This window comes from Neolamprologus multifasciatus, chromosome 2, assembly GCF_963576455.1.
Source record: "Neolamprologus multifasciatus chromosome 2, fNeoMul1.2, whole genome shotgun sequence".
In the NCBI taxonomy this organism is placed as follows: Eukaryota; Metazoa; Chordata; class Actinopteri; order Cichliformes; family Cichlidae; genus Neolamprologus; species Neolamprologus multifasciatus.
In genome coordinates, this window is record NC_140440.1 from 22,701,561 (window position 1) to 22,722,772 (window position 21,212).

At 39.9% G+C, this 21,212-nt stretch overlaps 2 protein-coding genes across 3 annotated transcripts; both read right to left on the reverse strand.

Moving 5' to 3' along the window:
• Positions 1 to 8,459: 8,459 nt before the first annotated feature.
• LOC146524353 (D(1) dopamine receptor-like) lies at positions 8,460 to 14,253 on the reverse strand. 2 transcript variants are annotated; one of them, XM_085183286.1, is made up of 3 exons: positions 13,801 to 14,253; positions 13,302 to 13,451; positions 8,460 to 13,002 (listed from the first exon to the last, which is right to left on the reverse strand). In XM_085183286.1, exon 3 carries the CDS (start codon positions 12,622 to 12,624, stop codon positions 11,512 to 11,514), a length of 1,113 nt encoding a protein of 370 aa, XP_085039412.1. In that variant the 5' UTR covers positions 12,625 to 13,002; positions 13,302 to 13,451; positions 13,801 to 14,253; the 3' UTR covers positions 8,460 to 11,511. The 2 variants fall into 2 exon arrangements, with proteins under 2 accessions (XP_085039412.1, XP_085039404.1); XM_085183278.1 differs by lacking the exon at positions 13,302 to 13,451.
• A 2,225-nt stretch (positions 14,254 to 16,478) lies between these two features.
• Positions 16,479 to 21,212, reverse strand: LOC146524354 (uncharacterized). The gene is made up of 4 exons (XM_085183297.1): positions 20,435 to 21,212; positions 20,256 to 20,306; positions 20,027 to 20,164; positions 16,479 to 19,916 (listed from the first exon to the last, which is right to left on the reverse strand). Exons 1-4 carry the CDS (start codon positions 20,555 to 20,557, stop codon positions 19,794 to 19,796), a joined length of 435 nt encoding a protein of 144 aa, XP_085039423.1. The 5' UTR covers positions 20,558 to 21,212; the 3' UTR covers positions 16,479 to 19,793.

Below are 21,212 nucleotides of genomic sequence, written 5' to 3' on the forward strand. Positions count from 1 at the left end.
AGAGGGTAAAAGAGCCTCCTGCTGCGCTTGACAAGTCCTTTCTTAAAATAGACAAAATTGTGTCCGCTGTCTGCTTCCCTCCTATGGAATTAAAAAAAAAAAAAAAAGCACAGTTGCACAGCCATCGTACCATCACACTGCAAAAATAAATGTTTGACATGCTTCTATTTCTGGCCCATCTGAGCGAGACTGTGTTTTCCTGACTCTTCTCTTTGGTCATATCTTGTACTCAGTTCATTATTAATCCTGGTGTCTTGATTCAGTCACTGCATAAAATATTGTGTGTTTTAAAAATACTATATATATATATATATATATATATATATATATATATATATATATATATATTGCCAAGTAGCGATGAGTAAAACCTGCATTTTCAAGCTCCAATTAAATGATTGAAAAAAAGAACCCTGTGATCAAATACAACACATTTGCTCCAGTTATGGAGGTTAAAGCAGAAAATGTTTGCACAAGTTCAATATGATCTCACCCCTCTGTCTATACACCACTGTATTAGTGAAGACGATAACATTTTATGGTGGCGGTACTGTACTAAAGCATAAACGACTCCTCGTTTACCCTGACCAGCATATGGATCCGGATTAACTAAGTTAACACAGATACAATAAAAGCCACTTATTTTCTTTCTACAATTAACTCTTTACTTCTTTAGCCCTGTAATTTTCTCTCTTATTATAGACCTTGCCTCAATCTGTTCCCAGTTTCTTCTTTAATTCTCAAACCGTCTTTTCATCTCGTTGTCCTTATCTCCCTCCCCCCGTACTCCTCCTTCCTGTTCTTTCTGTCTCTCTCTTGGGGATGTTTGTTCAGCTTGTCACAGTGCCATCGCTCGAGTGGGATGTCTGTTGCTGAGTGGTCGCCTGTGCTGTCCTCCCGCTCTGTTAATCTCCTTTTCACATGCACAGAGCAGAACCTAAAATTTATGCCTGGCATTACATTCATTCGGGTTGTTGTTTTTCATCCCTTTACCTCGATATTCGTTTTTTGTGTCACATGCATGGCAATATATATAATATATATACAACACTCATATTTATATAATTGTCATAATAACTTTTTTTGCTCAGCCATTCCTTCAGTCATTCCTTTAAAAAATTGTCATTCATACTTCACATTTTATCAGGTAATACATTGACTCTTGAAAACAGTTTAAATAAGCTTTTCCCTTTGCTTTGTGCAGTTCATTATAGAGCTTCATTATAGGCTTTCTTTCCTTTATACATACTTAATTATGACGAATAACGAATAAAGGTTTTATACAAAATTTTTTAAATCAAAGCTGACTGTCCCTCCACTTCTCCTTAAGATTACTATTACAGCTGGTGTAACAGTGACCTTAGTAATGAGCAGAGATGGGAAGAAACGCGTTACTTGTAACGCGTTACTGTAATCCGATTACTTTTTTCAAGTAACGATTAAAGTAAGGGATTACTATTGCAAAAACGGTAATTAGATTACCGTTACTTTCCCGTAGGAACGCTGCGTTACTGCGTTACTAAAACCGTGATTTTTTGCAAGAATGTCTCATGACAGTGACGTAAGCAAGTGCGACGTTCGTGACAACAGCTGTGTGCAGATCAACAATGGATAACATATCGAGTGCGGGAGAGAGTATGAGCATGCAGCGTTTAAAGCGTGGAAGTACTGACCTTACTTTAAGTTTGATTCCATAAAAAGTGACAAGAACATTAGTGTCCGTTGTGCGTGGGAAGAAAACTTCTTTTTACAGCGAAAAAAACCCCCCTAAACTTCCAAGCAAGCACCGAGTGCGCTACGACGTAATGGGAAATTCACAGAGAAACTCGCGGATTCTTCCACTGACCGCTGCGACACACCTGCACCAGGGTAAACCTCCGCCTACCCTACTCCTGCTTTACAGGTGAAAATAGAGCAAAGGGGTTGGTAGTCTTTGACTTTATTTATTTTCTGCTGTGTTTTACTTGCATCTATTTGAAAGAGTGAGTGTAAACACCAAAAAATATATATTTTATGTGCTGGAATGTGCAGAAAATAGGTTTAAATATTGAACAAATTTCTTCCAGTCAGAGAATGTTGCATATAATTAAATCTTTGCTTGATGCATAAAGTTAAAAGATTAAAACTGATAAAACAAGTTTTAAAAAAGGAGACTTTTCCATTTGATTACATTTTGTATGATGGATTATGTAGAAAAAGTAGAATTGGACTGAAAGATCTATCACTTTATCACCTATTCAGGTTGTAATTCGTGTTTTTAAAAAGTAACTAAGTAACTAAGTAATTAATTACTTTTGAAAATAAGTAATCAGTAAAGTAACGGGATTACTTTTGGGGGGAAGTAATCAGTAATTTGTTACTGACTACTTTTTTCAAGTAACTTGACCAACACTGGTAATGAGTAAACTGAACTAAATGTGTGAAATAGTGGAGAACCCCTTTGATTGCCAGCGAAAATCTAAAAACTATAAATAAGAATGGTATGGGTCTAGAGAAATGAAAAAGTTCACAAGAAACTGGTACAATTGATGAAAATGTCAAACTATGCTGTCACTGCTTTTTTCGTGTTGCCAGATTAGAGAAACTGTGAATGAAAGCAGAAACTAGTTGGTTTCAAATGAGAGTGCATTTCTCACCACCTCATATGGGGGTTTCACTTATGTGCAAGAGTAACACATTACCCATCTGTGAAACATCTTTTCCTTTTGCAAAGCAAAACACGTGGTTTCTTTGTCATGTAGACATAGCAAATGACTCAGTGGTTATTAGCAAAAAACAGCTCATTTTACAAGCAAAATCAGAAGTGATTGTTATCTAGTTGACTTTAGAAACTAAATTTTGAGCTACATCTTATGTAACATTAACTTGCACAGCATTGTCCGTGCATTTGTATCCATCAGGTTGCTTAATGCTTTCATTTAGTTTTGGGTTGGTTTTTTTTGTTTTTTTTACTTTTAACTGGAAACGTTAAGATGAGTAAAGCGCTTGAAGTGTGCTTTAAGTTCACCACTTGGCATGCACTGTAGTTGGTGCATTACAATGTAACTTCTTTGTGGTCAGTCGAGTCCACGCGTTCAGAAAAAAAATTGCGAGAAAAAAACAACAAAAACAAAGAAAAATTTGCAGCACACCCATATCCATACAGACCCTCACATACTCATCCGATGACAAAATTTCCATCGTTCGGACACAAGTGGACCCTAGCATACTTACAGATGCAGAAAGTCTATCCGGCTTACTGGAGCCTAACCCAGCTACTATAGGGTAAGAGGCAGGGTAAACCCTGGACAGATTACAAGGATCACAGGGCTAACATAGAGAGGGACAGACAACCATTCACACCTGTGTGCAATTTAGAATCACCAATTAACCTAACCCCAATAAATAATAATAATGGATTGCATTTATATAGCGCATTTCGAGACCCTCAAAGCGCTGTACAATTCCACTATTCATTCACTCTCACATTCACACACTGGTGGAGGCAAGCTACAGTTGTAGCCACTGCTGCCCTGGGGCAGACTGACAGAAGCGAGGCTGCCATATCGCACCATCGGCCCCTCTGGCCATCACCAGTAGGCGGTAGGTGAAGTGTCTTGCCCAAGGACACAACAACCGAGACTGTCCGAGCCAGGGCTTCCGGTTACAAGACAAACTGCCAACTCTTTGAGCCGCGATCGCCCCAAATGTAGTCAAAGTCTAATCAAGGCTTAAGCATTTATTCAGTCAGATATAGAGGTACTGTGGATGGTATTATTATTCAGCGTCATATCTGACTCAGGCAGCAACCTCCGGGGCTGGTGCCAAAAATGGCATTTCCAGGTGAGGCAGTCCTGAGGCGGACTCCAAAAGCTAGTTAATCTCCATAGACCACCTGGTTAATCAAGCTTGCTATCATTAGCTGAGGATTTAGCACTCCACTTTTACTTCCAAATACAATCGCTTCTGGTGTTAGCAAGGCAGCGCAAAAGCAGCAATGTTGCTAACATTGAGGTTCCAGATCAGAACTTCACAAACCAGTGGTGGGTCATTTTGTCTCATGGAGTGACCTCCAGGGGACATGAGCTAAACAAATAAACTGACCTGATTTGTCCTGACCAAATCCACTACAGAAAGCAGATTTAATGTTGGCTAAAAAACGGCTTATATTGCCTTGGTAGCGTACCACAAACTGTCAGTGAGGTGGAGAAGGAAACATCGCTGAAGCATATTAAATGAGTAACAAGCCAAGGCAGTGGAAGCTAATCAAATTATACACTGAATAATAAGCTGGGTGCAAATGAGTTTGGAGGGTGAACAGTGTTCTCAGCAGGGATGTTGTCCACTCCAGCCAAGCTCTGCAGCTTAGTTGGGGAGAGAAGAGGTGCTGTCTGGCAGAGACAGCTCTAAGTGGAGAAAATGCTATTAATGATGCTAATGTTGATGTTCTTGCTGGTAGGACGCCCCAGAGGTGAATTGGGGTGATGCTAATGCTAATCAGCTAGCTTGTGCGGGAGAAGATGTGTCTTTTTAAAAAACATCATCAGCTGAATGAGCTGCCAGACACAGAGCAACAGAGTGATTACTGCCAAATCTACTGGGAACTGGGAGATAGTTGCCCTGCTTCATGGGCTTAATGATGGCTGCTGTTTGTCAGGCCTAAATGAGCTAAACAGTGAGCAGTGCTGAATGTGAGAGCTTTGGAGCTGATGACTGCATGTGCTGAGTCATGCTTGTGCTGCTCTCATGCACTTCTTAAAAATATGAAAATTAAATGGTAAGAGTGTTTGTACTCCTTTTATTTACTAAGGGCAGAAGAGAGATTGCTAGAAAGAAGCCAAATAGAGAAAGAAATGAGTATGACTATTTTCTTCTGTTATCTGACAGTTTAATATCTTAAAACTTGCTTTGACATCACAGATTTATATGTGATTGATGCGACTACAAAGCCGTGGTGATGGCATTTTGCGGAAAGCATTTTACTAGAATCTGGATTACCTAAAGTATACACCTCTTCACCATCAGCAGCATCAACTAATCTCTGGCTTATTTTTAGAATAGAATTTAGAATAGTTTTTAGAATAAGCTCAGATGGGATACAGAAACGGAGAATTCCACACTTTTACATACTTAACATTGTTCTGCACATCACTACTCAGACATACATGAGCAGCAGAAAATCAGCAGGACTTCTAAGTACTCATGTTCAGTTTCTCTGTGATACTTGACAGCATATTTGTGCACACCAATATTTTGTTTGGTTTTTTTTTTGCTAAAACCAAACAAACAAACAAACAAAAACAACCAAACTTGCTTTTGCAAGTTTTTAGGCTTTTTTGGTGTGTGAGAATTCATCCACCAGGGTAAGAAAGTCACGCAGTGTCCTAGTGTAACATCCTATGGTGCAAACAGCATGAATATGGTCCTGAGCCACATAAACACAACCGTTATTTGCCATCTGCCAGATTTTACTCTCTTTGTCATCCATGTGGTCTGTTTAAAAATTTCTGCCATTCGTGACGCAACACATTTCTTTGCCTTGGATAATTGTAAATTTTCACTCATTTTCAGACCAGTCTTTGTACCTTAGGATATTTTTTTGGTTGATCTACTTAATACTGACATGATAACCACTCACGCATAAAAATGCACATAACTCAAGGCATGAACCAGTGTTGTGTCTACATGTTTGGTGTGGAAAGGGCTTAAGAAATAGGAAAAACTCCACCAAAGACCCGACACAGGACCAGAGAGATGCAACTGGCCCTTCAGCGGATCCATCTACTGTTTATTGAAGCCTCAGCAGAAATGGTCTCAGTGGAAAGGAGTCTGTCAAGAAGCCATTCTTAAGAAAGGGAGAAAGGGTTCATGTAGTGTAGCATGAGGTGAAGTCACATTACAACAATATCTTGACAGAGAACAGAACAAAAGGCAGCAGATATCCAAAGAAGAGGTTTGAATGTCTTTCAAGAAGGCTAGAGAACTATTCCTGAATTTTACTTAAAAAGAGATTAGAAGAAAGCTTCCCAAAGAGAGTTAAGGCTGTGCTGAAGAATTAAACATGGTCATATCAAATATTGTTGGGATTGTAAAAAGCCTGTTTTGGCCTTATATACTGTTTGATTTATGTTTGCACGTTTTTTTTTTATAAATTGCAAAATATAATTATAAAAATATAAAGAATACACAGGTGGCTTGAGGCTTTTGTACAGTATTGTGCAAAAGTATACTGTACTATGTTTAACCAAACTAGTAGACCAAACTCTTGGTAAGCAGGTTGTTTGCTAAGATTAAACCAGTCTTTTATTGTGCACCCCTCCCTCGCATAAATATTTTTTCTCTTATCTCTCTGAAGTTCTCTGTGTGAGCATTCCTTTCTCTTCGTTCCCTTGGTCCTTTCCCAGTGGTGGGGTCAGAGGGCATGTCCTTTCCACTGGAGCCAGTTAGAGTGACGAATGGTAACGCAGCAATGCCAGCGGGTTTGCAGCAGGAACAGTAAACAGTGCGAGGGTGGAGGAAGAGAGCGGAGGAGTGTGATAAGAAAGAGAAATGGTGAGCAAGAGCAAAATCAGAAAGATGAATGAAAGGCTTGCCGCAAAGAACGGGCACTAAAGGTCAAAAGATTTGCAGGGCAACCTTTGGCTTAAGCTTATGTATCTATTTTTGAAGAGCAGCCTTTTGCCAAAATCAGACAAGCTTTTTGAATCTGCTGTGCCATTTGCAAATAGAGCCTCCATCGACCCCGACACAAAGAGAATCTGAGTGGCTGGGTGTGTGTTGTGATTGTGCTGATGCTCTTTCACCTCAAACTAATCGAAAATCATCATAGAACATCTGTTGATTTCAGCAGCGAGACCAGACGCAGACAAAAAAAAAGTTAAAAAGCGGTTTTTAACATGCAAAATGTATTCATGACTTTCAGCATGTAACTGTGTTGATGCACTTTGGCTACAGCCACCAACACATTCACTCTCAATTATGCTTATCCTGGTGTTGTGCGAGGTATTAAAAATGCATTAGGCTCTAGTGCAATTATAAGAGCTCTGACAGTTTTGAATAATACATGTTTAATGGAGAGTGATACAGATTATGGTAAACTGTTTAATAGCATTTTAATTCTCCATCACCTCCCCTGAGGAGGGGAGGTGACGGAGGAATCATTAATGACATTAAAAATCCACCTTCGCATCGCCAGGTATATCTTTCTTGAAGCAAACAGTATGTGACTACAGGATCCTTCATTATATATGTGACGGCAGTCAGACTGAGGACACTTTCTGGTGGGTTATGTGATATTTACACAGCATCCGCCGTGTCTCTTTTTTTAAGTTGCCATTGCTTGATTCTTACATAAGACTGTCTGTCTCCTTGTCCCTTTTTTCTCTCGCTCTCTGTCTCAGTAAATCATTTCCCTAAGGCCAGTCATTAGCATCATCTAAAGTTACCACATCTAACATCCATTTTCTGAAGTGCCAATCCAAAAAGGCAGGATTGCTCTGAGAATATCACAAGTTCCACAGGAGGGAAAGAAAGGGCAGCAAACAGAAATTTTCTGTGTTCGCCGAGTGCACATGACATTGCAAGGACTCAAGCACTCCATCACAGACACACATTCCCTCGCGCGCACACACACACACACACACAAACACACTGTCTTGTTGCCACCTCAGCCATCACTCTGAATGATGTCACTCAAATTAATTGCTGTTCCCTTCTCGTGGCACGCTTGAGGAGGTTTCTTAGAGGCAAGGACAGTCCAGAGCCAAGAGAGAGCGGCCTTTAAAGGACAGCTCTGCGTGCGTGTGTGTCTGTGTGTTAGCCCATGAGAGAAAGAGTTTCTCTCACAGTATATAGTTTTTTACATATTTATAATGAGCATTAACTTAATTCAACTGAACGATGTCACTTCTTAGACTTGCTGCTTATTGAGAGGGATTTATTGCCCTGTAATTATTTTAAAATGCTTGACCTGCAAGACGAAGCAACAGTTCTACAGAAAAATTAATCAAGTTCTGATTTTTACGACGCATCTACTGAGATATTCATTAACATTACCGAACATGAACTTCATGTCAAACCATCTTTGAGTGTGATTTATCTTTTAAGACGACACAGCAGGCTAATGTGGAACAGAGTGTGTAACTGGGTCTTGCCAAATATAATTTATTTTGTCCTTGTCGTTGCTCTGCTGTCTTTTCACACTTCAACTACTTCAATTTCCCTCGTACTCCCCATTAAAGCATCTGAGTGGATTAGGTTCTTGTCACAGGTAAATCCATAAAAGACAGCGGAACCACCGCAAACTAAAATCTACAATCCTCCTTATCCTCTTCTTTTAACAAGGAACTGAAACATGGATGCGACAAAGGTGCATCGGAATCAAAGCCACTCTGTCTCTTTATCTCACACACACACACACACACACACACACACACACACCCTGTGGATTTCATGAAAATGGACAAATATACATTTATAAACATGTGCACTGATGCTTCCACATGCACAAGCAGACACTGCACAGCTGTTTCTTCTGATGGCTTTATACAGTTCTGAATGTAACATAACATGTATGCAGTAGTAAAACCAATATAACACCTGCATATTCACTCACAACACACTTACAGCTTTTGCTTGTCATGAATTCTCACTCTGGCTAACAGATTAGCAGTAGATCTTAATGATGATGTTCTTTATCTTGTTATGTCTCTGATATTTGCTGGGTCTTATTTTCACGGTTTTGGCCACAACATCTATCAGTCATGATTGATTCTGCCAAGATTTAGATTTGATGGTCAACACCACTCATGTCTGTCAGATGAATTTGTGCCTGTCACCCAAGCGACAACCCCTGGGCCTGAAAAATTAAGCTAATGTTGAATGCAATGGTGGCTAAAGCCTACAGAAACACAATTATTAGCACAGTGATTGGATGCAGTAAAAATGCTAACTAGCTTTGTTTAAAGTTTTTTTTTTCAAAGCTAAAATCAAAGTTTACTAATACTTCTACAGGTAATTTTCAAAAAAAAAGAAGAAGAAGAAGAAGAAGAAGATGAAGCTAAAGCTCATTAGCAAACTAAGTCAGCTTTAGCCTACACAAAGAGAAAAATTCACTTAGCAAAAGATTGGAAGCAGTGGCAAATGCTAACTTTCTCCAAAGCTAAAAAGAATATTTACCAGCACCTCTAAAATGAATTCTGATTTGCGGTATAAAAAGTGTTTATATTACATTGCAATACATGCAGGACTATTTCATTACTTCCTGGGGTTCTGCTACTGATGAAAGATTTCCAGACAGGAAACCAGACAAGACAGCTAATTTTCCAAAACATGGGCCATTTTTTATTCATTATATGGGAACATAGTGGCCTCACTAAAATAATAAAGATAATAATAATTAAGATTTGTCTTGTTTATTCATCTTTGATGAGCAAAATTCTTCTGACGATTACTGATTTTTTATTTTGGGGGGCTTTATTGGAAATGAAAAGATGCATTTGATATAGAAAACATATTATTAAATTTGCAGTTTAAGTACAGCAGTAAATAAATGTAAAAATCAGTCTAAAGCATAATTTAAACTGTGGTCTAATACATTTCATGTCAAACTAGCAACTTGAATGATGTGATGTAATAAGTTTTTAAAAAAAACATCTTTATTACACCAAAATTCATTTATGTTTCAAGTGAAGTAAAACAGCTGATAAGTGGACTTTTATTTCCCAATAGAGTTGTGTGTTTTTTAATTAATTCTTACAAATTATGGTGTTCCTCTGTTTCTTTCTAACTTATATTTTGTACGAGAGTCCCGTTGCCTGTCATGCGGTTTTCTTGTGCTACAAGTTGCTTTTTTGCATTGTCCGTCTTGTTAGGTTTAACTCAGAAAAGCAGTAGTTTTAATGCTCTAAACTGTAAGCTGGCTGATTGTCTGGCATCTTGTGTTCATTGCCTTGTTGGAGTTCACAGAGAAATTCAGTAATGTATCCAAACCAATAAGAACTGTGACAAAATCAGTGAGAACAAGACCCATGGTAAATAACGGTCACAAAAAGTGACACAATTGTCATTTAGATGTGCTTTTACTATGCAATTTATGGCACAAAGGAAGTGTGTCACCAGTTGACACTGTATTTCTGTTAAATTTCACAGGAACATGAAACAACATTACACCAACCCATTTCAGTTTTCACATAAAGAACCCATAATCCCATAATAATCCCATCCATAGCAGGTACAATACTGTCTTCTGCCAATAAAACACTTTCAAGCACTGGACAAATCAGGCAATTGGATACAACATTAAAACCACAAACAGGTAAAATGAATAACATTCTTTATCTGGTAAAAATGGAATGCTCTGCAGGGAAACTTTGGGCTCAAACACTTATCTAGATGTTACTTTGACATATTCCACCCACATGAACATAGCGGCAGAACAAACACAACCCAGTGGCAACTTATTCCCTGAACACAGCAGGTCAAGGCACCCCTCCACCCTACAAAAACTGCTCAGTGATGACTCGACACAAGAAGAGCCCGAGGCACTGACCTGGCCTCTGAACTTAGCAGATCTTCAGTTGAGCATCTCCAGGATGCAATCCACCGTTGCCCCACCTCACAACCCACAGGGCCCAAAGTGTTACACAATATTAGGCAAATGGTTTTAATGTTGCCGCTGACTGGTGTCATTTCTGAGGTCACAAGTTTGTAAATTTGGTTTAAAGTTATAATGATTCCAAATGTCGATGATTTATAAATAACATTTCAACCAGTAACGAGGCAGTCGGCTTGTTTTTCCCCATCTCTGCATCTTATACGGATTCAGATCACATTTTTACGTCTCCACTTCTTAGGGATTTCCTTTTACACTTGAATTTATTCACTTTTCATTCTAGCTGTAATATTAAGTCACTTGTGGATGTACTTTACCTGTACATATGTTCAACATAATTTGGCTTGATGCTTTACTGCTGTAGTCTTTGCAGGTCCTGAAATGTCAGTGTAAAAACTAACAGTGTTTCTGTGTGCTGTCATGGAATTTGTTGTTGTAGTGTGCATGCTGGGTGCTACATGGTATTTCGGGGAGCATGTTTTGACAGTGTTTGTTTGTGTGTGTGTGTTTGATGATATAGAAGAGAGCAGTGTCTGACATCATTAGGGTGTGTGCTGCCCAGTCATGGGATTATCTATCCCAAGAGCTTGTCAGCACCGCTGCTCTCCCAGATCCCTGGTGCAACAGCGGCAGATTTTAATCCCAAATCCTCTCTCCTCTATCGGGAGCTTCTCCCATCTGAAGACAGTGTAGAGACAATGGCGAGCACAGCAAGCCCGCTATGGTAGACATCGCAAAGGCAGACCATTCACCTAATGCAAACATGGATGCATGTGGGGTCGTCATACCCTTCAGTCAAAATAAGAGTTAGCGCACGAAAGCAGTCTTTGCATTTCAAGTCAATCAGACTGGCTGCAACAGGAACTCTTGGACTGTTTTAAGAATTAAGGGATGAGTCAGTGCCGTGAGAGAGTTGTGAGTCATTTCTTGTTTAGACTGGCCGTCTCTATGTCGTGGCCTCCTGGATACAGTCTGTGGCATCCCAGCAGGATGGAGAAGGCCTTCCGGAAATCCGCATTGAAGGCATAGATGATGGGGTTTAGTGAGGAATTAGCCCAGCCGAACCACACGAACACATCAAACGTGGTGGGGCTGATGCAGGGGAAAGCCTCCCCTCCGCTCGACTGCTCGCAGAAGGGCACCATGCAGTTGAGGATGAAAAATGGGAGCCAGCAACACACAAACACCCCCATTATCACTGACAGCGTCTTCAGCACCTTTGTCTCCCTCTTGAATGTCAACCTGAAGGAGCTCTCTGAGTCTGCGATGCTGGAGCCTCTGCCCATGCTGTCATGTCTGTTTTTGGCACTTTCGGCTGCCCGCTCTAGAGCAGAGATCCTCCTGATTTGTCTGTGGGCAATGCGGTAAATCTGTGTGTAGGTGGCCACCATGATGACCACAGGGATGTAAAAGCTTATAAGAGAGGTGGAGATGGCGTAGGTCCTATTTAGGCTTGAGTCACAGTTCTCTGGGTAAGATGTAGCGTTTGATGCCAGTGAAACAGAGGACCCAGTAAGAGCAGTGTAAGATTTGGTTTGGGCTTTATGCCAGTTGAGCTGCACTGGAATGAAGGAAATGAGGACAGACAGCGTCCAGGCCACACTGATCATAATATAGGCCACTGTGGGTGTCATCTTCCTCTCATAGCGGAAAGGACTGGAGATGGCCCAATAGCGGTCCAGGCTTATGACGCAAAGGTTCAGAATTGAGGCCGTGGAGCACATAATGTCAAAAGCTACCCAGGTATCGCAGAAAGAGCCAAACGGCCAGAATCCGGCGATCTCCGTCACTGCTTTCCAGGGCATCACCAAGATGGCAACCAATAGGTCGGACACGGCCAGCGAGATCACAAAAAAGTTGGTCACTTTAGAACGCAGATGGCGAAACTTGGTGACGGCCGCGCAAACCAGAGTGTTTCCCAGCAAGGTGGTGAGGATGAGCAGCGAGAGAAAACAGCCAGTTAGGACACGACTCGATGGCGCCTCGTCCAAAAACCCATTGTCGATGACAGTTGTAAAGTTCATGGGATCCATCCCTGAAAGTGAGTGTGTGCTTGGGGAGGAGGGGGTTCTTTGCTTATGTCATACTGAAGAGTCTTGTTACATTTTATCCACTAGTTTCTATGAGGCTCCTGTTCTCCATTACTGCAAAAAGTCTCCATCAATTTATCGTCTGATAAATGATGAAAGATGAGACATTTCAGGCAAATGCTCTCTGGGACAGACATTTGCCCTCTGACCTTGTAAAATAGATTTGACATCATCTGAGCTGCACTGATGGAGAGGTAGTTGTACCTTAATTCCTCAGTGCAGTGGTGTAGTCACTGATTCTCTTCTGCTTGTTCTGTTTTAGCCCCAAACCCAATGTAATCGCAGGAATCCTCTGTCTGCTTACAGAACACATCAGTAGCCCTGGGGATTAAAAGAAATGAATTAGTCTAGAAAAATTCAATATTGTGTAAGATAAAAGTAATCATAAATATGCATGATTTTCTAAATGTTATATATCTTTTTTGTGGTTTGTTGTGTTGTGGTTTATATAATAGCTATGATTGTTAATATAGCTGATTACGCAAAAGAATATCAGGGCTGTTGTAAGTAAAAGGTAAAAAGATTTGGGGGGGAAGGGGCTCATTCAGCCTCATCACACCCCAAGCACCATTAAATGGCCCATGATAGAGCGCAGTTTGGACAATAATAACCAATCATACCTTTGCATATCTCTTTGTAGCTCCTGATGCTCCAAATTTCACCTCATCAAAATCAGTCTCCTTTTGAATAGTTTCCAGTTATAGTTATGTATTTGTAGAATTCGGATGCCTCTCATAATGTGGTAAATCCGGGCTGAATCAAGGAAAGAGCTATTTGCATAAATATAATTGTAAAGTATTATTTACTATTATTTAATCAGTGTGCTAATTACTATTCCCATCTTCATGTGTGTCCACTAAATTTATTACTTTATTTTATTTATTTTTTTTTGCAATGGCCCCAATAAACCCTCGTACAGCTGTAATTTGTGTTGCCAATGATCCGATTTAGAATAACACACTCACTGGCTGGAGCTGTGAGAGCAGGATTTTCCCGTGAGCGGGCTGTAATTATTAAGACGTGACTCAAAACAAGAGTCACATCCTCCTACATATATACAAACTGTGTTTGCGGTTTCTCTATTTTACTGTTTTAGCACCAAATTCACTTCTTACTTACAGATAAAGTGTGCGGTCAGCTGCAGCTTGATACCACATCTAAAAACAAACGTCCCACCGCTTCCATCCGAACTTCCCAGTGTAAAGTCCCTCCAAAGAGCATCCAGACCCCATTTCCTGCAAACACAAATAAATGCACAGTCCTGTGTCCTCCCTGGAAGCCAGCTCGCTGACTGTTGCTGCGATTTAATAGTAGTACACACCACCGGATTCAAATGTCACTCAGCGCTCTCGCTGCGTCCTCCTGCAGCCACAGTGCGCATCTGCGGCCAGATCCCGAAGACCTCTGGCTCGCTTCCACACCGGCGCTCTGACGTTGTCCCATTCAGGAGAAAGTGCGATGGGAATGAAAGCGCGTGACTGTGGCCCTTTGGCGACCGATCTCGGTCACTGCTTTATGACACAACAGGTTTCACGAGAAAATCATCACGCATCCCGTTCCCCGTTAAGCCTTGCTGTAGTTATTTTCCAGAGTCTTATTTAAATCTGGTGAAGTTTATTGAAATGAAGGGGTAGATTATAAAATCATAGCAAGGTCCGTTCAAGTACATTGGGTCGCTGAGGCCACCTGTTGGAGAAAGAAAAGAAATGCGGGCGCAGCATCCTGATAAGGATTTTTTTTCTGCATTCTTTCGTCACATTAAGATAAAGAAGTATGTTAGTTGTGTATTTGCTTTTAAAGTATATCCATTTTTGTTTAAACTGACCCCAAATCGATGTAGATAAATCAAATTCTGAGGTCCTTTCTTTCCTCTTTTATCTATGATTATCCATATATTAGTATTAGTTCACGGGTGGTTAATTAAAAAAACAAATCATTTTGATTAGGATATTGTAAGTGTATTCCTTTGGTCCTTTCTCATCTCTTTTGAGGCTCAGGCTCTCTGCCTGGCTGCCAGGACATTAAAGACACAACAGGCAGGGGTAAGAGTTGAAAGGGTCAGAGAATAAATAGACAAGTTGAGGTGCACTGTTGCCTACATTTCTCTCTCTCTGCATCCTCCTCTGTTGGTTTTCTGTGTTCAAAGGTGCACCTGCTACTCGTCTAACTCATGTATACTTCAAAGACATGGATGCCACTCCAAGGTTGCTGCTGTCTGTACTGTGTGATTTCCCACATGTGACAAGTGCCACGATAACCTCTTTATCTTACTTATCTTTTCTAGCAATATAATGAGTCACTAAGTTACTCTTCAGAAAACCTGATGTGACTAAAAATGTGTGAGACTAGATTAGCAGAAGTCATCTGTAGATCTCCTTTTCTCAATCTTGATGTGCTCTTGTGGGAACCTAAGGAAATGTAGTTTTCAATCATGAGATCTTGGGTTAAAGTCTTTTTAAAGTTGTGAGCTTTTTTTGATGTCGTGAGAAGGCTCCAGAGTGTTTTGTTTCTTTTTCTTTTCTTTTCTTTTTTTTTTTTGCTTGGTGATGACCCACAAAATATGCAAAAGCGATAAGTAAGATGGCTAAGAGGAAAAAAAAAAAAAAAAACAACTGCCGTTTTAGGAAGCCAAAAAAACCCCAGCCCTCTTATCAAACTCCTGTGTGTTAGTGTGAGGGCATGTGTGATACAGCCCTGCGTGTTTATCAGACATGCCTGTCTGTGAAACTTCATGCCTGTGCGTGCGTGTTTTGTGCCCTGCCATGCAAGCTTGTTAACTTTTACTTCTCTAAGGGAAGTTAAAAAAAGAGGCACTTCTGTCATGCTTTTCCCACTATGCCTTTCACCGAGTTAAATGGGGGTGGGGAACTTTCTGCATCTTCTATCCTCCAACACATCCCTTCCCACTCTTCTTAATTACAGTCTTTTATCATCTACACTTGCAATATTTTTTTTCTTACACTTATTTTACAAGAGGGATTATGAGACTGATTATGTGATGAGGATAGATAAAATGTAATTAATAAATGTGGCAACTCTTTGCAGCAAGAGTAGCCTAAAGTAGCTTTACTGATTGCTTAACAACTGGCTTAACATTGACAGGGTTAAACCAGGGTTATATGGTAAAAATGTACTCTGTGATGCATCTATAATCATTATATCAGTTGTTATAAAAAGGTTGAATCAGTGGTTTCACTTTGTTAGTGGTTGAGTTACACCAAAAGAACTGGGTTAGGTTTTGGAAATGATTGTGCTTAAATTATAATATGATAAGCGAGACTACACATTTGAACCTATACATGCGTCATAGGATCAGTGGTACGGGCTGTGGGTTTCTGTGACAAACCAGTAGCCTTTGCCAGAGTGGTATTATCTAAGGACCTGGCCATGAGAACTGGCTCACTGATCAGCAATAAACCTTTATTACGACTTTGTAATACGAAATGCTAAGTAAATAGCATTAAGAGTTTTTACAAAATAAATTACACTAGAATTCTTTGTAATCATTAATTAACTTTTAAAAAGTGTAAAATTGTGTCTTAAATGTTATACATGCAGATGCCATCAGAACGTAACTGCTATAGTGTACAATACATAAAACATAGCAATCATAAAAACTGTACTGTGTGTATAGTTTGACTCATACCTAAAGATGTAGTATTACTAATGATCCCAATGGGTCACCACCAGTGTTGGGACTAACGCGTTATTAAGTAACGCGTTACAGTAACTACGTTATTATTGTGGTAACGCGCACGGTAACTAGTTATTATGCCAAAACCAGGAACGCGTTACTCGTTACTGGGATTTAGATAGGCTCGTTATTCGTTACTTCGTGTGGTGGCTATCGCGGAGCTTCCACAGATTCAATAACATTAGCAAGTGGTGGAAGCCAGCAGGTGGATGAAGGAAAAGGGAGGCAAGAGGAGAGACCCGAAGCGGCCGCTGGTCCGAGAGTGTCAGGTGAACTGAACTTCAGGTAAGAAGTTATAACCTGCAGTCCATCTGGGTCAGATATGAACCAAGTTTAGGTGGAGTTTATTTTCGTTATGCTGACTTTTTCGTACTGCTTGCTACCTAGCATGACGGAGTTTCTATACTGCTGGGTGGGTGAGCTGAAAAGGAACACAGTTTGTCCCGGACTTCAGCTACAATGAAAAAGACACAAAGTTGGAGTTATTCTGTGTTTACGCTGCACAGCTGCCTCTTCTTCTCTCATCCTCTCACCCCCCTCTCCTGTTTCTACTTCAATCATGAAACTGATCAATGATCAGCTGATCGGCTTTTCTCTCTTGTTTATTTATCGCCCACTTTGCGCCAGAAAGAGGAAACCAGCGGATGTCACGGTAAACAACAGCAGCACTTTTAAGCTTGATCAGCTGTTGTTAGAATTTATTTAATATTAATTAAGTATCAGCTGATGTTTGCAGGAGCCACAGCTGTAAACCTGCTGGTCATGATATCGGTTTGAATATGTGGTGAGAGGGAAACATGAAGATGAAACCAGGAGATGACAGCTGGTAACTGTGCAGGGGCGGGTCTAGCAAAGTGTTGCCAGGGTTCCATGTAGGGCATTAAAAGGGAAAGGGGGGCACAAGGAAATACTTTTCTTATTCTCATTTAAAATGTCTCACTTTTAAAAAAAATAATTATCTGAGTCTTACAACAAACGATTGATATATATATATATATATATACCATCAGAACAGTGTACATCACTGTCACAACAGTGTTTATTTTCATTCAAAGGCTTTATGATTTTTCCTATAATGGTGGGCCGGTCTCTAGCCAAAATGCCCGGGACGATTTTTTTTGTCCCAGTCCAGCCCTGTATGCAGCTCATCTGCAGTCTGGTGTTGCCTACATCTTCATATTCAGAAGGCAGAATTTCCGAGTTCTGAGTACAATCGAAAACACCATGACTGCAGTTTTTGTGTTTGATGTAAAAAGCAGGCTAGGATAGAATCAGGCGTGGGATTTCTCTCGTGGAAATATGCACATTATTTTTTCCTTTCTATTGGTAGGTGGCACAGTGCACTTGTGGCAAGTAAGCAAGCTAGAAGACTGGCAATCTTGCTGGGTATCCAGTTACGGAAGCAACACATTAACAAGAGAATTCTGAGTAAAACCAAAGTTACTTTCCCTAGTAACTAGTTACTCTGAAAGTAACGAGTAACTTGAAGTAACTGAGTTACTTTTGATAGAAGTAACTAGTAATGTAACTAAGTTACTAATTTAAAGTAACTTACCCAACACTGGTCACCACAGCAGAAGGCATTTTAATTTTGACTGGATGCCTTTCCTTGTTGTTTGGTCAGAATCCACTTGTTTCCTCAGTTCCTCTCACCACTGCCGTTGCTGCTTCTACACCATTGACCTCTGCTGTTTCCTGAGCAGGGCCCCCTCATTCTCTCTGCCCACTTCACCAACCTCTCCGTTGACACCTCACAGCCCCCTGAGCCTCCGGAATGAGCATTATCCCCACCAGAGCCTTTCACGAATGAGTTAGTAAAGGCCTAGGGCTTTCTAACACTATGCTGGTATGTAAACAGTTAATTAGAATGTATGCCTCTGATTAGACTGCGCTTGTAACTAATCTGAAGCAAGGCAGAGCTTTATTATGGGCACAGGCCAGAGAAGAGTTAACTTACTGAATTACTGAATAAATTGAAATGTATTTTTGTTAAGGGAACCAGCGCTGATGCAGCTCAATCTGTAAACTTAGTGTGGCTGATTATTCAGTGAATTTCTGGATACTGGCTGAGGAGAGATGCTGGGAGGAAAGGCACTCAGAGAAGCTTTTTTTTAGTTAGTAACTTGATCTGCTCTCAGTCTGAAAACCCCAATGCACTCTACTCTTTGTAGAGAAAAAAGATAGAACACTCCATGCCTGCATAGATTACCGCAGTTTAAATCAGATCACAGTAACAAACAAGACTCCGGCACTTTGCTCCTCTAGATGCCCCTGTGGAAGATGAAGAGATCTTACTATCCTCATGTGTCATTGGGTCTCTTACCTGGGAGATCGAGACCCTCATCCAATCTGCACAGAAGAACAAACCTGATCCCAGAGGAGGTCCACATAATTGTCTGGGGTCCAGCAGACCATTCGTTTTTTTGCAGTGGCACTTATGGCCTAATCTAGAGACTTCTGGGAGTACATTGGTGAGTGCACCATGTGCACCCAGAATAAGACTGCCCACAATCCATCTGCAGCACTCCTAAAACCTTTACCTGCTCCTAGGCGGCCATGGTCCCACATCTCTTTGGATTTCATTACCGGTAACACAGGTAACACTGTCATTCTAACAATGACCTTACACTTCAATGACTAATATCATGGCAATGAGTATGCTGTGTGATATGCACTCCAAACTGGACTTTCATCGTGATGCATTAACAACCAGGTTTTAGGTAGTCTATGGCCGAGCTTTAGTTTAAGTGTTATCATTAAAAAGTACAATGTCAAGTTAAAACCAAACCAGTTTTATGATGTCAAACTAGACACTGCAGCATACATGTCAGTGTTCACCCACAGTATTATTTCTCTCAATAATTCCTTTTCTAAAAGAAGAGACGGCCACTGCAAAGTTTTCAGAAATTTTCTATTCGTAAACACTCAGCTGGAGGCGGTAAATCTCAGAAAGACAACTCTTTGTTTCTAAATTCTTTATTCCACAAAATTTTCACTATTAGTTCAAGGAAAACCACAGACCTCAGTGCTTAAAAAAAAAAAAAGACAAGAAAAGGCAAAACAGCAAACAGTGTTACATAGTCAACTGTTACCATGTTTTAAATAAAGGCTTTTAAACAAACTAATTAGTTGAATGAATAAATAAATAAATAAATAGACAATAAAGTATAGACAAGTTAATTTACTGAAGACAGCAGCGCAGTCCTTTCTCTATACTATTTTCACATGGTGAATATTACAACAGTATCACTGGGAGGTAAGGTCTTCAGTTGCATACAAAACAGTAAATTGTAAATAAATAGATATAAATATGATGAAATAAATACATAAATATATGGAAGCGCTTTTTTTTTAATATTCAGAATTTGAAATTTGGAAAGTTAATACGTCAAGGGTTAGGAAGGAAAACTTCCTGGACTCAAGCTACCTTCACTTGAGGTGCTGTTGTTGTTCTTTTAGTGTTCCGTTTCTTGAAGAAGATTATGTAGAGACGAAAGGTTTGATTGGACATGTTTGCAGATTTCAAACAGCAACTGGGATTCTGGAAAAGGAAAAAAGAAGCTATTACATTGCATGTCATCTGGATGGAGATGTTGACATAAACAAGCAGATCTAAACAGATCTTGTTAAGAGTTGTTCTGGTTGTCTTACGTTGGCATCATTGTGACGATGTTCAAGTTTCCCAGAAGTTCCCAGAAGTTCTTGTATATAGTGTTTGTCCTCTTCTTGCACAATCACGTTGCTGAGAAGTTTCTCCAGTTCTTTAATGACCACACCTGAACAATTGTGCTGCAATGGTAAAATGATAAGGCATAGTTAATTTATCATAACAAACGTAATGCATCTATCATCTGAGGAGGTGATAATGTGCCTAACTTACAGGCATTTTTAATGAACATCTTGCAGGGACTTTAATGGCCACACTACCATTCTGAAGAAACAGAAAAATAAATCAGTTAATTGCATTATGAACTGAATATTATAACATTGTAATAAACATCATTGAAGCCACGGTACACTTTGTAACATAGAGTTGCGATAAACATTTCGAGTACTTACATATGTGAAGTTGACTTTGCTGAGACTTTCGAGTCCATGTATGATCTCAGTAATCAAGTTAGTGTCTGGCTTAACACTGACACAGAAATGCAACAAGGCGAGAACAAGGACGCACTTCATCATACTGCAGCGGCTTCTCTCTCTCTTCCTCAGTAGCGTCGTTCAGCTGTAACACTGATGTGATCAGCACCTCTGCCCATGCGTTTTATAGGAGGAAAGCGGAAGAAACCCCATACACACCTACATAAAAATACTTTTCTTTTTTTTCATAGAGACACGACCGTTTAAAAAAAGATTACTGTATGTTTTTTTTTTCTTTTTCAAAATAGCGCCCCAAAGTTTCACTCCTGTCTCAGTATTGTAGACAGATTGTTATCTTTCAACTTTTGTAAACAATAAATTCATGAAGTAAATACATTTACTTTATGAATTTACTCGCATTTGGTTTAGCGAGTAAAAAGCTACAACTTGTGTAATACAAAATTAGCATAGCTGTCTTCACAGGCTTGGTGCAGTGTATTGCATGTGGTCTGGAGGTGATGCAATTTATCTATAAATAACCAGTATAAAGAACCAGCTTTATTATCATTTCTTTCACAGCCCTCATATGCAGAAAGCTGACATCATAGTGAGAAATCAAATGCATGAGTTGTTTCTCTGTGTCAGAGGGTTACTATATTTTAAATTTCACTGGTTGGTGCAGGTGGTCTTTTGACAAAAACAAATGTAACCAATAAGATGACTGCAAATGACTATGCAAATCAATCAATCTATCTAT

Coding starts and splice junctions, on each gene's coding strand:
- LOC146524353 (XM_085183278.1), bottom strand. CDS start 12,624: ATGGATCCCATGAACTTTACAACTGTCATCGACAATGGGTTTTTGGAC.
- LOC146524354 (XM_085183297.1), bottom strand. CDS start 20,557: ATGATGAAGTGCGTCCTTGTTCTCGCCTTGTTGCATTTCTGTGTCAGT. Junction 20,165..20,255: donor GATGTTCATTAAAAATGCCT/GTAAGTTAGGCA, acceptor TTACCATTGCAG/CACAATTGTTCAGGTGTGGT. Junction 19,917..20,026: donor ATCGTCACAATGATGCCAAC/GTAAGACAACCA, acceptor TTCCTTTTCCAG/AATCCCAGTTGCTGTTTGAA.